The sequence below is a fragment of the Ambystoma mexicanum genome, chromosome 3q (assembly GCF_040938575.1).
Source record: "Ambystoma mexicanum isolate Mex_15411 chromosome 3q, UKY_AmexF1_1, whole genome shotgun sequence".
In the NCBI taxonomy this organism is placed as follows: Eukaryota; Metazoa; Chordata; class Amphibia; order Caudata; family Ambystomatidae; genus Ambystoma; species Ambystoma mexicanum.
Window position 1 is genome coordinate 755746097 of NC_090926.1, and position 16775 is coordinate 755762871.

The following is a 16775-nucleotide window of genomic DNA, read 5'->3' on the forward strand; positions in this document are numbered from 1 at the left end:
CTCCTAAAAGAGTTAGGTTTCTCCATAAACCAGACGAAGTCCTGCCTCGTTACCAGCAAGGTAGCTCTCTTCCTGGGAGCCGAACTCGACACCAGCATTTCCAGAGTGAGGCCATCCACAGAAAGAATAGCAGCGATTCTACGCTCAACTTCGAACTTCCTACAGAAAGAGTCAACATCCGTACGCTCTTACAAATCCCTATTGGGCATGATGTCATCATGCATATTCCTCATACCGAACTGCAGGCTTCGCATGAGACCGGTTCAGGAAGCTCTGGACCACCAATGGAAACAAGCTTTCGGATGCTGGGAAGACATTGTCCAGATTCCATCGACGTTGCACAAGGCCCTTCGATGGTGGAATGTTCTGAGGAATCTTCTGCAGGGAATGCCGTTTCAAGCACCGACATCGACCCTCCTGCTGCGGACGGACGCTTCCTTATCAGGCTGGGGCGCTCCTCTGGCGGACCTCCAAACCAAGGGATCTTGGTCGGCACAAGAGTCCCAGCTCCACATCAACGTGTTAGAGCTCAGGGCCGTAAGGTTAGCGCTGAAAGCTTTCCTACCGGTTATAGCTGGTCAAGTTCTTACAGTCCAGACAGACAACACGACCTCCATGCACTATACAAACAAGCAAGGAGGCACGAGGTCTCAGATCCTGTCGCAAGAAGCCCAACAGCTATGGGCATGGGCCTTGCGCTACGGGATACAGATCAGGGCAGAGCATCTTCCAGGAGTGGACAATGTCCTAGCGGACAGACTAAGCAGAGAGTACACAGCGTTGCACGAGTGGGAGCTGGACGAAAAAGAAATCCAATGGATCTTTGCCATATGGGGCCATCCGCATATCGACCTTTTTGCCACCAGGAACAACAAAAAATGCAAGAGATTTGCTTCAAGATATCCGGAGCACCAATCACTGGGAGACGCGTTCTCAGTGGATTGGTCGGGGAAGTTCCTCTACGCCTTCCCACCCATTCCCCTCATGTCGAGGGTACTTCGCAGGGTAAAAGAACAGGATTGTTCTTTGATTCTTGTTGCACCAGATTGGGCACGGCAAGTCTGGTACCCGACGCTGAGGCACCTATCCTGCCGACCCCCGATTCGTCTCAAGTCACATCAATATCTACTGACACAACAGAACCGCAAGGTCCTCCACCACGACCCGAGTAGCCTGTCTCTCAAAGCATGGTTCCTGAGGAGCGCAAACTGATGCACCTAAAGTTACCATCAGAATGCTGGGATATCATCAGGGCCGCTAGAGCCCCGTCCACGCAACTTACCTACACCAGGAAATGGACCAGGTTTTCCAAATGGTGCGAGACCTCTGCGATCGATCCCCTCTCGGCCTCGGTTGATCAGATTCTGCCCTACTTGTTGCACCTGGCTAAGTCAGGGCTCTCACTGTCCTCTATCAATGTCCATCTGTCAGCCATAGCGGCCTACACAGTAACCGCGGAGACGCAAGCCTTACTTTCCTTACCAGCGGTTAAGATCTTCCTGAAAGGACTGATGCGTACTTATCCGCCTACACCTACACCAGTTCCAGACTGGAGTCTCAACACCGTCTTAACAGCCCTCATGCAACCTCCCTTCGAACCCATACACAGATGCGATATGAAATTCTTGTCCTGGAAGACATCTTTCCTAATAGCCATCACTTCAGCCAGAAGGATCAGTGAGTTACAAGCTTTGTCTTCTGAACCACCGTTTACTTTGTTCCAGAAGGACCGCGTCATCTTAAGGCCTCACCAGAAGTTCCTCCCCAAGGTACTTTCGGAGATGTCGTTCACTGAGCGCATTGTGTTACCAACCTTCTTCCAGAATCACGCTTCTGAAGCAGAAAGAACTTTACATTCTCTAGACGTTGCTAGAGTGTTGAAGTTTTACTTGCAAAGAACCAAGGAGTTCCGCTCCTCAAACCGGCTATTCATTTCTTTCTCTGGCCGTACCAAGGGTCAGCATATATCTAAACAAAGTCTGGCACGCTGGGTATCGTCCTGCATCACCCACTGCCATCAATTGAAAGGCGACCCTTTAACTAGACCGCCGTCTGCGCACTCCACCAGAGGAAGGGCGGCGTCAACAGCATTCCACGCAGGGGTGGCCTTGAAGGACATATGCAGAGCCGCCACGTGGAGCACTCTGCATACCTTCGCGAAACACTACTGCCTGACTGAAGACACCAACAAAGAAGCTGCAGTTGGACAGGCAGTGCTCTGCCATCTTTTTGTATAAGGTAGGACCAGCCTCCTTTCCCACCTTTCCCGAAGTAGATAACCGTTGTGTTGCTGCATGGTAAAGGTTTGATCAGAAATATGTTTTTCTGTATTTATGCATATATGTATATAATGGTGGCATGTTTTAACTGCTTGGTATTCTATTCAAGCATCTGAATCTATGAAAGATCCAATGCTGGAGAAGTCTTAGTTACTTACCTGTAACTGTATTTCTCCAGCATTGGTATCTTTCATAGATTCACATGCGCCCGCCCGCCTCCCCTGAGAGGCTGCTCCTATGCTCGGCATCCATCATACTGTAATCTATACGGTTCAAAATCTGAAGATGGCTGCCGGGGGCGGAGCTTAAGCCCTGCCACCTCATTGGCTGGGGCCATAAAGGACCAAAGTGAGGTGGAGAGACTACACAATGAAATGGCTCATAGGCCATAATGGGCTATGTACATGCACTGCTAGGTAGCAATGTATATATTTAAAAAAAAAAAAAAAATTATTATTAAATTTATCACCGAGGATTCCCAGTCTGACGACGGGGAATATTCAAGCATCTGAATCTATGAAAGATACCAATGCTGGAGAAATACAGTTACAGGTAAGTAACTAAGACGTTTTCAAGGAGGACGAGCATTCGCAATGTCTCTACTGCCTCCATGGGGACAAGACGCACGTGGAGAAGGACTGTGCGTTCTGCAAGAACCTTTCGGAACGGACCAAACAAGATCGTCGTTCCCGCCTTGTCTCCTGGCTGGGGAAGGGCACAGCAAGTGAGAAGGCGAAGAAGAAGGTTGAGCGGGCTTCTAAGTCCTTTGAGGGCGCCCCGGCGACGGGGGCCCAACAGAAGGCCAAGCACCGCGAGTCTGCGGGCTCCGGGAGCGTCGATAGGTCGGGCTCTTCGGTTGCCAAGCAGGGCGCTACTTCCCCGGCACGTTCGACCACGAGCCAGCGCTCTGGTTTGGGGAAGAAGAAGTCCGAGAACCCGGGTAGGCCGCTGGAGCGGACCTGGTCGATCTCGAAGGGGGAGCGAGGCGTTGACCCTCCCCTCAAGGCGAAGGCCCAGGACGCACCTAAGGTGGTGAGGGCCTTGATCCACCCGGCTAAGGCCTCTACCGGAGTGGTCTCTGCGACCCTGGCGGAGCCGGCTGAGACTACGCCAATGGAAACGGCCTCTGGGCCCAGAGTATCCCTGCCGCCGCGGAGGGAATCCTCTTTCCAGCCCACCGCTAAGACCCCCGTGAAGCCCCCGGCTGAAAAAGAGGGGGGGGGCCGGTGGCCGCTACAGACTCGGAATCAGCCTCTGAGGAGGAACTGGTGGAGACCGAGAGGGGCCTCAACGAAATGTCCATAGGCCTCAACGAGAGGTTCATAAACCTCAACGAGAGGTTCGAGAAGGTTCGATCACAGGGGACGGTCCCTGCGGATGTGATCGAAGATAGCGACGAGGAGGACGAACAGGGCCCAGTGGAACGGCCTTCCCGTCCGTCGCAGCCATTGCCCGAGCCCCAGGATAGCTCGGCGGCCATTTTGTTGGCAATCCATTACTTATGTACCGAGATAAGGACGAGATTACCACGGACCCCGACGGAGGATCCAGAACCAGGCCGTCAGGAAACCCACCGAACAAGCGGAGAAGAGTCCACCCCTCTCCGCCCTTCGCGCCCGCGAGGCCGGTGGACCCCTTATCCCCCTCGCCGGGAGAGGAGGCGGCGACGGGGACGGGCGACGACGGCGGCGATGACACAGCAGACATCCCGTCGCCACCCCCCCCGCGGGCTCCCCAGCCGACGAGGTTGGCTCTTTCCACGCCATGATAACCAGGGCATCCAAGCTCTTCCAGCTCTGCCCTGAAGAACAGCAAAAGGAGGGGTTTCTGTACCAACGACAAGAGGCTAAGAGGAAGACGGTCCTCGCGGTGCCTTTACTCGACAACATCTGGGATGAGGGGCTTGCCGTCCTCAAGACCCTGCCACGACACCCGCCAAGAGGGACAGGTACGAGAAGAAGTACCGAGTCCCCGATGCCGCCCCCTTGTGCCTCAGGGCCCAGCCCACGCCGGACTCGGTCGTCTCGGCAGCGGCTAAGAAGAAGGCAGCGGGTGCAGCGTTTTCAACTTCCCCTTCCCCGGCGGACAGCGAGGGCAAGAAGTTGGACTCTATGGGACGACGGGTCATCTCGTCGGCGGTGACGACTATTAAGGCGGCCAATGCCTTAGCGATCGTGGCCCGCTACGACAGGGAGCTCTGGTTCAAGATAGCTCCCCTGCTAGATTTCCTGCCTGATGAAAAAAGGGCAGAGGCCCTAGAAATTCTGCAGGAGGGCGAGGTGGCATTGGATCACGCCATTACGGTGGCAACGGACATTGCCGATACCGGATTTCGCCAACTGGGCAACGGAGTTTGCCTCCGACGACGAGGATGGCTCAAGGCAACAGACTTTCGCCAGGACGTCCAGTGTTGGACATGCTGTTCGACGGCAACAACCTCTTTGGTAAGGCAGTGGATGAGTCTCTACAGGCCATCAAGACCGACTCGGAGACGGCCCGGGCCCTTGGAGTGCTTCAGCAGCGACGGCCCTTTCGGAGCGCTGGAGGCAGATAGGGTGCCTCCAAAGGATCCAGCGGTGGCTCCTCCTCCTGCCGCCAGGCGGCCCGCTCCTCTTCCCAGGAGGCCTACAGAGGTTGCGGCAAGCAAGGGGGTTCCCGCCGTCGTCGCCAAGGAGGCCAAGGCGGCAAGGCCGCGTCCAAGCAAGACTGACCCCGCCGGGTGGTCAGGCCCCCACCGAAGCACCCCAGTGGGAGGCCGACTGACGAAGTTCGTCAGGGTGTGGGAGTCCATCTCCACCGATCGTTGGGTGTTGGACACCCTGGCCAACGGGCACTCACTAGAATTCCTAAGGAAGTGCCCTCGCTTTCCTCCCGTGGCCAGGAAGGAGAATCACGTCCCTCAACTGCTGTTGGAGGTAAAGGCGATGCTCAAGAAAGTTGCCATCGAGGTCGTCCCCAGGAGGCTCCGGGGCTCCGGAGTGTACTCAAGGTACTTCCTCGTCAGGAAGAAGACAGGCGGTTGGCGCCCCATCCTAGACCTGCGTCGGTTAAACAAATACATCAAGGCGCAGAAATTCAGGATGGTCAACCTCCAGCACGTACTGGGACAACTGGAGGAAGGCGACTTCCTATCGTCGCTGGACCTGTAGGATGCCTACTTCCACATCCCCATTCTAGAAAGGCACAGGATGTTACTCAGGTTCGTGGTTCAAGGACGCCACTACCAATTCAGAGCCCTACCGTTCGGATTAAAGTCGGCACCCAGGGTTTTCACCAAGTGCCTGGCACCAGTGCCGGCGCGGCTGCCCCTGCAGGGGATCCACGTCTACCCCTACCTGGACAACTGGCTAATCCGGGCAAGGTCAAGGGAACTCGCCGTCGATCATACGGCGAGGACCGTCCGGTTGCTCACGGAGCTGGGGTTCTCCATCAACTACCCCAAATCCCACCTGGTTCCGTCACAAGTAGCACTGTTTTTGGTGGCGAAGCTCGATACAGTGGAGCAATTGGCCTCCCCTTCCTGGGCAAGGTACGGCGATTGTTAGCCACGGACGTGTCCAGGGTGAGATCCATCAAGTCCCTTCTCGGGATGATGTCCTCATGCATCTACCTTGTACCCCTTTGCAGACTTTCGGATGCGTCCGCTACAGGAGTTCCTCGACGCCCGCTGGGTTCAGGCGGGGGGCTGCTTCGAGGACAGGATCCCCCTCGACGAGGAGTTCCGTCGGGCAATCCTATGGTGGGGCACTCGGGCTCACCTCACGACGGGCACAGACTTTCAAACCCTGGCGTTTCAGGAGACGGTGACTACGGACGCCTCTCTGGAGGGTTGGGGGGCCCACACCAGAGATCTCCACGCAAGAGGCCTTTGGCTCCCGGAGGAGAGGTCTCTTCACATCAACATCTTGGAGCTCCGTGCAGTGTTCTGGGCGCTCAAGTCGTTCCTCCTGTCCCTCAAGGACAAGGTGGTGAGAATCTTCACCGACAACACCACCACGATGTTCTACATACGGAAGCAGGGAGGCACTAGATCCCCAGCCCTATCCAAAGAGGCCCAGCATCTGTGGCACTGGGCCTTCGCCCAGGGGATGTTTCTGGTTCCCTTCCACCTGGCAGGAATAAAAAACACCATCGCCGACTCACTCAGCAGGGAGCTGCGCTCGTGCCACGAGTGGGAACTGCGCCAGGATCAAGTGGATCGACTCTTCCAACGATGGGGCAAACCCCAGATCGACCTGTTCGTGACGGCGACAAACTCCAAGTGCCAGAGGTTCGCCAACAGGTTCCCACAGCCGAGGAGCATGGGCGATGCTTTCTCGTTCCCTTGGGACGGCCTGTTTCTATACGCGTTCCCTCCGTTGCCGTTGCTGCTCCGCCTCATCAGCCAGCTCAAGATGTCAAGGTGCAGGATGATCCTCGTCGCACCGGCGTGGCCGAGGCAGATCTGGTTCCCGGACCTTCTGGACTTGTCAACGTCCCCGCCAGTCAGGCTGCCGGCGGACGCGGATCTTCTCTCCAGAGAAGGAGGCGCCATTCTACACCACGACCCACAGTCGCTGAACTTGCAGGCCTGGCTCCTGCAGCGCTAGAGTTTGGTGGGTACGATATCCCGGCTGATTGCAGAGAGGTTCTTCCAAAGGCCATGGCGTCCTCAACTCTCAAGTGTTACGGTGATAAATGGAAGAGGTTCTCTGTCTGGTGCCGTGCACAGAAGATTAACCCTCTGCGGATTACGGCCCCTCAAGTGCTGCCGTACTTACTGTCGCTGGCCAAAGCTGGACTGGCTCACGCCTCCATAAAAATACATCTGGCTGCCATCTCCCGATATACCAGGACTACGGGACGGGCGTCCTTGTGGTCTCATCGCCTGGTAAAAGAAGTTATGAAGGGACTATTCCGTTCATTCCTGCCGGTGAAGGCTCCTGCCCCGGCGTGGGAACTTAATGCAGTGCTGACCAGGCTCATGGGAGCCCCTTTCGAGCCTATGCACTCTGCGCCCTTGAAGTTCCTGTCATGAAAGACAGCGTTCCTCGTGGCCATCACCTCTGCACGACGAGTGGGAGAGATTCAGGCCCTATCTAGCAAGCCTCCATACTTGACTTTTCATGACACAAGGGTAGTGCTTAGGACGCACCCCTCCTTCATGCCCAACGTGCCGTCGGACTTCCACCTCAACGAGCCCTTGGTGTTACCAGTTTTCTTCCCGTCGCCTTCGACACCGGCCGAGAGGACTTTGCACTCGCTGGATGTAGCCAGAGCGCTGAAGTTCTACGTGGACTGCACAAAGAGTTTTCAGATTACGTCACAGCTATTCGTGAACTTTGGGTCTGTGAAACAAGGGAAGGCTCTCTCGAAGACTTCCATTTCCAGATGGCTCTCCGGCTACATCATGCATTGTCACCGGTTGGCAAACCGACCGCTGCCCGGCCGTCCGAGAGCCCATTTGACCAGAGCGATCGCTGCTACCACGGCGTTCCTGTCTGGTGTACCCCTGCTGGACATCTGCAGGGCTGCTACGTGGAGGTCGACGCACACCTTCACAAGATTCTACTGCGTCGCTCGGGACTCCAGGGAGGAGTCCAGGGTCGGCCAAGCAGTGCTGCGCAACCTGTTCGCTTAAGGTGAGCCTGGTGAGGAGGTAAGAGATGCTTAATGTTGAGTTATTGTTTTGCTTAATGTTCAGCCTGTTGCCACCTCCCGTGGTTGTGCATGTGTATACTGCTATGTATTCTTTTATTCATGAGCATGTGAATGCATACCAGACCCCATGCTGGAGAAGGAACAAGTTACTTACCTGTAACTGTTGTTCTACAGCATGGGTCTGGCATGGATTCACATGCGAACCCTCCCACCTACCCCTCTGCGGCTCTTCACTTGGTCATACTGCCACTTGGCGTGCTACCAAATCTGAGGATGGCTGCCAGAGGCGGGGCTTAGGGAGAGGGCAGTCATTGGCTGTGGGCAGTATGACCCAGAGATCAGTGATTGGTTACTACTAAGAAAGACAGATCAGAAACGAAACTGATACTGATTTTTTCTTTACCGAGGATTCCCAGCCTGACGACGGGGAATATTCATGAGAATGTGAATCCATGCCAGACCCATGCTGGAGAACAACAGGTAAGTAACTTGTTCCTTATGGCAATTTGTTTGTGCACTGCTGGCGTTTCGCAGATGATAGCTCGACTCTGCATGTTATTACTTATTTCAAATCATCACATCTTGCAAAACCACAACTACCCATCTCACAAAACCACAACTACAAAGGCAAGTTAACCACTATGTCTATGCACTACAAAAATGAAGTCTGTATGGCAAAACGGAACTCTTACAATGAACGTATTGCCAAATCCAACTCAAGTATGAAGGAACTGTTCACTATATTAAAAGAACTAGAATCCCTGATTCCCATACCTGACAGATGCATCAAAAATAAGACTTGGTGTTCAGATATCCAACATGCACTAGCCAACAAAATAAACACACTCCAAAATAAAATAAAACAAACAAAAGATACACTAAATGCACAGCATCCGTCAAACATCTGTCCACCCACTGATATACCTACCGCCCAGACCACAAGATTCCGTTTCACTAAAACTACCATTCTAGAGGTAGAGAAAACAATCTTATCTCTTAAACCATCCAATTGCAAAGGCGACATCTGCCCAGCTCAGATCATAAAAGATGCTGCCAGAGATCTGTAGCCATTTATTTCCAAATTGATCAATGCCTCCTTTGCCTCCGGCAGCATTCCTGCTAACCTAAAACAATCCTGGGTACTCCCACTCCTGAAAAAGCAAACTTTAGATCCACTCATTCCCACTAATTACCGCCCGATCATGATGGTACCATTTCTACTTAAAATACTTGACAAAGTTGCATATACCCAGATTCAAAAACACCTTGAACTGCACAGGCTCCTGGGAGCTAGACAATCCGGTTTCCGCCCTTTATATGGGACAAAAACCGCCTTGATCGACTTAAAAACACAGGTTGATGAGCTGAGAGACAAGGGGAATACAGCCCTTCTCCTATTACTTGATCCCTCAGCTGCATTCGACCTAGTGGATCACAAGATCCTATGTAGACACTTGGACTCTGCTGCTCACTTTTCTACAGAGGCTATCAAATGGATAGAATCCTTCCTGAGCGAGAGGACCATGAGGGTGTTTTCCCAATCGTCAGCGGCGGACCCTACCCCCATTCAGTGTGGTGTACCTCAGGGCTCTTGTGTCTCCCATACCCTATACAATATATTCACCAAACCTGTGTTTGATGATCTAGAGCTTCTGGTCCTTCTGGGTACACTAACTATGCAGATGATACACATATTCTCCTCCCTCTTTCTGGGGATCATGGCAAGGACCTGGCGCTGGTGAACATGGTCTACCTCATCATCCAGGCCTGAACGGCTACCCACGGTCTATGCCTGAATGATGATAAAACAGAGTTGATAATCCTGGGTACTTATACTAACATCAATAAACTAGGCCATGCATATTCATCATTCACCATCGATGACAACATTATCAGAGTAACTAAGGAGGTAAAAACCCTTAGTTTCTACCTTGATTCAACTATGTCCTTTGACAAACAAGTAAAATCACTGGCCTCTGCCACTGTTTACACCTGTAAGCTTATTAGAGCTGGCAAGCCATTCCTCTCAAATGACAGGATCCTGGCGAGAGCACTAATACTCTCCAGGCTAGATTATTGCAATGCCCTTTACATTGGTGCTTACAAAGCCACTATCCAGAGGATACAAATCCTTCAAAACAATGCCTTAAGAGCTGCACTAGGCATAAATAAAAGAGTACATATCTGCTGCATCAGACGCCAAAACAAATGGCTGTCGACCCACAACAAAATACTGGTCTCCTTCATCCATAAAGCACTAAATAATGTGGCCCCTAGCTACCTAGTAATCAGACTAACTAGAAGAACTTCTATCAGACCAACTAGAGCTAGTAATGCCAACTGCCTCATGGTACCACGATTTAGACTCACTAAGATTGGCGGTAACAGCTCTCCCGTGAAGGCAGACAAACTCTGAAACTCCCTGCTCCATGAGCTTAGAGTAGACCAACCACACAGATTCTCCTCCCGCTTTTCGGGGATCATAGTAAGGACAGGGAGTTGGTGAATAGAGTGTATCTCCTCATTCAGGCATGGATGGCACCTCATGGTCTTTGCCTGAATGATGATAAAACAGAGTTGATCATTTTGGGTACACAGGCCAACATCAACAAATTAGGCCCAGACTGCTCCGCATTCAGTATAGACGGAAATACTATCAAGGTCTCTAGGGAAGTAAAAACGCTTGGTTTTCACCTTGATTCTACCATGTCATTCACTAAACAGGTTAATTCCTTAGCATCAACTACAGCTTATACCTGTAAATTAATAACAGCAGGTAAGCCCTTCCTATCCAGCGATAGCTGTATGATCCTGGCGAGAGCCTTAATACTCTCCCGACTACTGTAATGCCCTTTACAGTACTGCCAACAAAGCCATTACCCAAAGACTACAAACTCTACAAAATAATGCCCTAAGAGCTGCACTTGGCATAAATAAAAGGGAGCATATCTCCTCTATTAGACGGCAACATAAATGGCTTTCAGTTGATAACAAAATCCATCTGAAAATGATCTCCCCGACCCATAAAGCCCTTAAAAATGCTGCTCCTAGTTACCTGACGGATATAATCAAGAGAAAAATATCTACCAGACCAATAAGAACTGCCAATTCTAATTGCCTGGTAGTACCAAGATTCAAACTTGCCAAAGTTGGTGACATCAGCTTCCCTGTGATAGCCGCTAAACTATGGAATGCTTTGCCACATAACCTGAGAGCAGACCAACCCTTCTCACACTTCAGAAGGAATTTCATCAAACACATCAATTCTAATAACTTGTAGATACCCATGTATCTTTAGCCTAACTGGTTTGTATATATGTATTATTAGAAAACCATCAACAAATGTATATAATTGTAACATTGTTGGTAAACTTATTGTACCTTGTATATTATTCTTCTGTAATTATCTGCATACACCTGTAAGTATGTAAACTGTACATTTTTGTAACATTGTCAATGCTAGATTCTTGTAACATTGTAAGCTTTGCATATTGTTTCTGCTGCGCCCGGTTACCTCTGGGTCTGGCGCGCATTATAAATTAATAGACAAACAAACAAACAAACATATCTACACTTCAGAAAGAACTATATCAACTTGCTCAACTCTACGGACTACTAGCCATACTATTATTTTCTGCCTTAGCCGGGCTGCCTCAGTCCTCTCTAGCAGTCTTGCGAAATGGAGAACCTAGCCTGTTATAACCTGTACATTTGTATCCATATTGTGAGATACTGTTATATTGCCTTTGTAATTTTTCCTGTAAATATAATGTGTCATATTGTGAAATATGCTGTAACCTTGCAAGCTTTGTACCTTCTTACTGCTGTGCCCTGTTACCTACGAGTCTGGTGTGCATCAGAAATAAATAAACAAACTATCTGGACAACTTTGTAGACACTAACTATGGAAGGCCTCACTGCCACCTTAGCACCCCTCAAGTCTGCATTATATATTCGGGCGACATCCACCTTGTCTCCTTACTCAAGACCTTTCCAACTGAAGCATTCCTCCCTTACCTGACAATCATCCAAAGCTCCCTAAGCCCTTCAAGACCAGACAAATGCCCCCTCTTAACAAATCAACACTGGACCCTGACAATTTCTGCAACTACTGCCCCATCACCCTAGGTAAGATCCTTGAGAAAGCAGTAACCATGCAACTCCTCCAACACATCGAGGCCAATAACCTCTTTCAGTGCTACCAGTCTGGTTCACACCCAGATGCAGCACAGAAACGGCTACCAACAAGGTGATCAACGGTGCCTTTAAAACCCACAATGATGACCATCCTTGCTTCCTGGTCCTCCTTGATCTCTCAGTAGCATTTGACATAGTAGACCACCAGACACTCACCGACAATCTACAACGTTGCTTGGGGATCAGCGAGATTGTTCTCAGCTGGTTCAAATCCTACCTTGCTAATTACCAACAGTTCATACAAATGGATTCTTCCAGATCAAAAACTCTACCCATCACCTGTGGAGTGCCACAAGGATCCATCCTGTCCCCAGTGATGTTCAATCCATAAATAGAACCGCTTAGAACCCTTCTCACTCCACACAACATCCACATTTACTAATATGCAGATGACACTCAGATCTAACTCAAGATATCCTCTATCAAAGACATCCACAGGCTCAAGGCCTGCCTCACATTGATCCAGTCCTAGATGTCCAGTACTTATCTGAAGCTCAACCCCTCCAAGGGTGAATTCCTACAGCTGACCAACAACACCGAACACCCTGACATCTAGACCTGGCTCACTCCTCGAGTGCTTCACACCCCAGCTGGCCACCAGTGCCAAGTCGCACAAGTTCAACATCCACAGACACCTCACTTTCAAACAGCACATAGCAAGGAAGAGACAAATGGCTTGGTACCAACTTTCTCCTCTAATGACAATCAAGCCCTTTATCCCAGAAAACAACTTCAGATATGTCGTCCAAGTCTTGGTCCTCTCCCACCTGGATGGTGCCAATGCCCTTTTGGAAGTACCATGGGGCCCCTGAGATGTGTCCTGCATGCTGCCGCAAGACTCATCAAAGAACTTTGCAATTTCAACCACAACACACTGATCATCATTGACCTGCACTGGCTCCCATTGCAAGCCTATATCATCTTCAAATCCTGTTGCATCATTGACAAAGCTGTTACCCTGAAGTCCCCAAGCTACCTCACTGAGAAACGCAGCATCTCTGAACTCCGATGGTGCATGAGGGAAAGAATCAGAAGATAGGCCTTCTCTGACTACGCTCCAAGACTATGAAACCTCCTCCCCATCAACATCAGACTTGCCACATCGCTTCTACAGTTCAGGAAGGAGCTCAAGACCTTCCTCCTCAAGGAATCCTAACACCTAGGTCCACACACCCTGCACTCCCAGCCTACCTGAGATTCAGTGATCTGCTACCCACTTTCTCCACCCTTGGTTACTTGTAAATCCCTTGCTGCCAGTTGTCCACCCTCCCACTCCCCTGTTATCTCCTCGCTCTCTTTTTCTCTGCTTCCCTTAATGTGTTCTTCACCCTATGATTGCAAAGCACTCTCTTGTTTCCCAAAGCTAGGTCCGCGCTCAATGAATACTAATAACAATAATAATAAAATGCACAAAATGCAAATGTTTTAGATACATTTTAGTAAACTGCTTAGAAACATATTAGAAGCAGCATACTATTTTTTTTTAATCCAATTATATGAATCAGCAACTGGGAGATATCTTATTACAATGAGCAAGAGGCCAGTTATTAAAGGGCACGACAGTGTATAGGCATGTAGTATAAGGAATAAAATATCCCCTACTGCACGTAAAAGCATAATTGCAGGTCATTTCAGAGATCTGTGACCTTATAAAGGAACTCTGCTTTCACCCTTGTTCCTTTATTTGGTCACGGAACTCCCCAATGTCTTGCAATATCCTTATAATGTACGGTAGTGGGTACTTTATCCCATATATTATGAAAGAATATATAAACCTTCTAGTGAATCCAAAGTCTTATGCTGAACACAAGTTCAATGATAAAGTATTTAACAAATCTAATGTGAACCCAAAATCAATATACATTAACCCATCATTCTCTGAATACGAACAAATCATGAGATGGACAGTCACTAAGCCACAATATGTACATGACAGACTTTAATGGCATCAATACTCGAAAAACAATACTTTTAGCAAAGTAAGCTCTTATGCCCTGAACAAAGGAGCAAAGAGGTCTCCTCCTAAAAGTAATCCTTTATGTGTGTAATATGTTTGACTGTGGATTATGGTGTAATATGGCCCAGGCCCACTAAATGTACCTCCCATCTTTGGCGTTAGTGACAAAAATTACTGTGTGAAAAGGCTTGCTTTCCTTGCAATATCTGTGGTGAGCTTGTTAGATGTTGTCTAAGAATGTTAACACCACATCATTTCCAAGGCTTATCTCCTCATACGCTCAGTGTCACATGTTTTTTGTTGAAGGTTTTGCATGTAGTTCAATGTGATGGTTGAGCGTTTCTCAATTTAGAGTAAGTCTGTATTTCAGTTTCGATTCTTCCTGCATTTCAGTATGCATGTTTTTCCGTTTAAACTTTTCACATTTTTCTGCTCAGATTTTCATGGTTTTCACTTGGCTAGTTTTGTTAGTTAGAAATGTATGCTCATTTCTTGCAACCCCTTCATATCTTTCACCTGCAGAGTACTGATGCAGATGTGTAAAATGAAGCCATTTGCAGAGCTATGCCCACTGATGCCTCCTCTTAAGCAGAAGGTCACCGAAGCTATTCAGGTAAAGCTTGCAGGGACTTGTGTCAAGGCAATGGTTTTTGTGCAACCTAACATCTATGTTGTGTGCGTGTGCGCTGGTATCACAGCTCTTAGCATTTACTGTAGTACACCAGACCTGTGTGGCATGCATTTAAAAACTGATTGCTGTTTTTGGTCATACAAGTTGCGCCAAACTTTGGTATAATGAATAAATACATGCAAAGTCGGATAATAAACAAACCTTAACAGAGCCCAAAAAGCAGGACTCCTTACCTCTAATTAAAACCAAAAAGGAGAAAGAGTCCACCTTTTCAATTAGAAGCAAAAAGAACAAAAGGACTATTGAGAAGCCTCACAGACCTTCCAAACCATTATGATCAACAAGAACTATTGAACAAAAATGATAGACGAATTGTTAAATAAAAAACATTGGGTCTCATTACAAGTTTGCCGGTCCGCACTGGCGCTGTTACTACCGACTGGCAAACTACGAGTTCTGCTCGTGGGTGCTTTTTCGCCCGCCAGGTCTGACCTGGCGGTGTACCGGCACCCGCGAGCAGAGCATGTCGGATGCACCGGCACCATTCATGAATGGTGCCGGTGCATCCAACCTCCCCCATTCCCATTGGGCCCTATGGGGCTCAAATAGGAATGGGGAGTTATTATTACCGGAACCCGGCAATGGGGATGTACAGGGTCTGCTGGGGCAGGAATGCCCCGGTACATCCCCATTGCCGGGTGCCGGTAAAAAACGATTCCAGTGGCAGCCGTGCCGGTAATTACCAGCATGGCTACTGCTATAGTCGTAATGAGGCCCATTGTTTTGAACCCTCTCCAACTTTGCATGTATTTATCCATAATATCAAAGGGTGGTGCAACTTGTATGACCAAAAACAGCAATCTATTTGATCTTGCATTGGGCATCCACAATACAGGGACATACATTCTGCAGACAACCAGCCACTAAAAATATTTTGGAATCGCCAATGGTTAATCTATGACTGCAACTCGCAGTTAAAAAACTGACATTACACAGAGGGACTGCCTACCTTTGCACTTTGTTGCAATATGGTTGCATTAACATGCTATTTGCACTCTTTAGTTATTCCAAGTTACACTTGAAAATTATTTTTAGAATGGTTTTCTGTGGAATCTGCCTGTTTGTACCAGATATTCCAAACAGCGGGATTCCATATGATGATAATGGTATAATTAAAAAAGGAATGGTTTAACACCAGCATGACATTTTCATGTTACTATTGATATGATATGATATTGCGCATTATAAATGCCATATTATATCAATGGCAACATGAAAATGTCATGCTGGTTTTAAACCATTCTTTTTTTGAAGGTGGAGTGTGTATGCATGGTGTAAATAGTCATTCCGTTCAATGCCAGGTCATTGCATGTTTGCTGGTCTGTGAAAATTGATGATAAAATTGCTGGTAATTCGGACATCAGCATTATTCCCAGACTGGCAAAACACAAGTTGGCTGGTGGGGGCACTGATTTATCTTCAGACAAGAGCTGGAGGTAAAACTGGTTCCCACCGACAAATAAATGCCAGAATTACCGGCACTGGTATTACCAGTGCCGGTAATTCTGGCAATCCGCTTCATGGAGACCTATGGAACCCCATGAAAGGGGGATTTACTTCAGTTGGCAGCACCTGCAATATCCCAGTAATACCGGGATATCAGGCACCGGTAACGGTAGGGTCATTTTCCCAGTATCTGGCCAGATGTACGGCGGGATGCTGGAAAACCTGTAGTGATCCCCAATGCCTCACAGTGTAAATATGGTAAGGTATTATATGTTAACATGCATTTGTATACTGCATATTCTCCTTGAAAGGGCATCTATGCGCTAAGGAGGCATCTAGGCGCTGGGTGTTAAATATGGAATTACCTCTTTTTACACTGGGTTTGACACCTTATAATGACCCTCCTGTGTCTCAAAAATGAGCCTGTATGTTTATACTGCAACGCCAAAATGTGCCTTTATACATTAAGATCAAAATTCAATCTGTCCTTCCACTGTGATATTAGAATTCACAGGACAAAGTGGTGTTTATGACGATTCCTAGGTTTTCAACAAAATGTTTCTCG

At 48.9% G+C, this 16775-nt stretch overlaps 1 protein-coding gene across 2 annotated transcripts in view; it reads left to right on the top strand.

Moving 5' to 3' along the window:
- UNC13D (unc-13 homolog D) overlaps window positions 1–16775 on the top strand; it is a 2023528-nt gene that overhangs the window by 774913 nt on the left and 1231840 nt on the right. For both annotated transcript variants that reach the window (XM_069654742.1, XM_069654741.1), the window contains exon 16: window positions 14596–14686. In XM_069654742.1, coding sequence (XP_069510843.1) covers window positions 14596–14686 — 91 coding nt within the window. The remainder of the gene's footprint in view (window positions 1–14595; window positions 14687–16775) is intronic.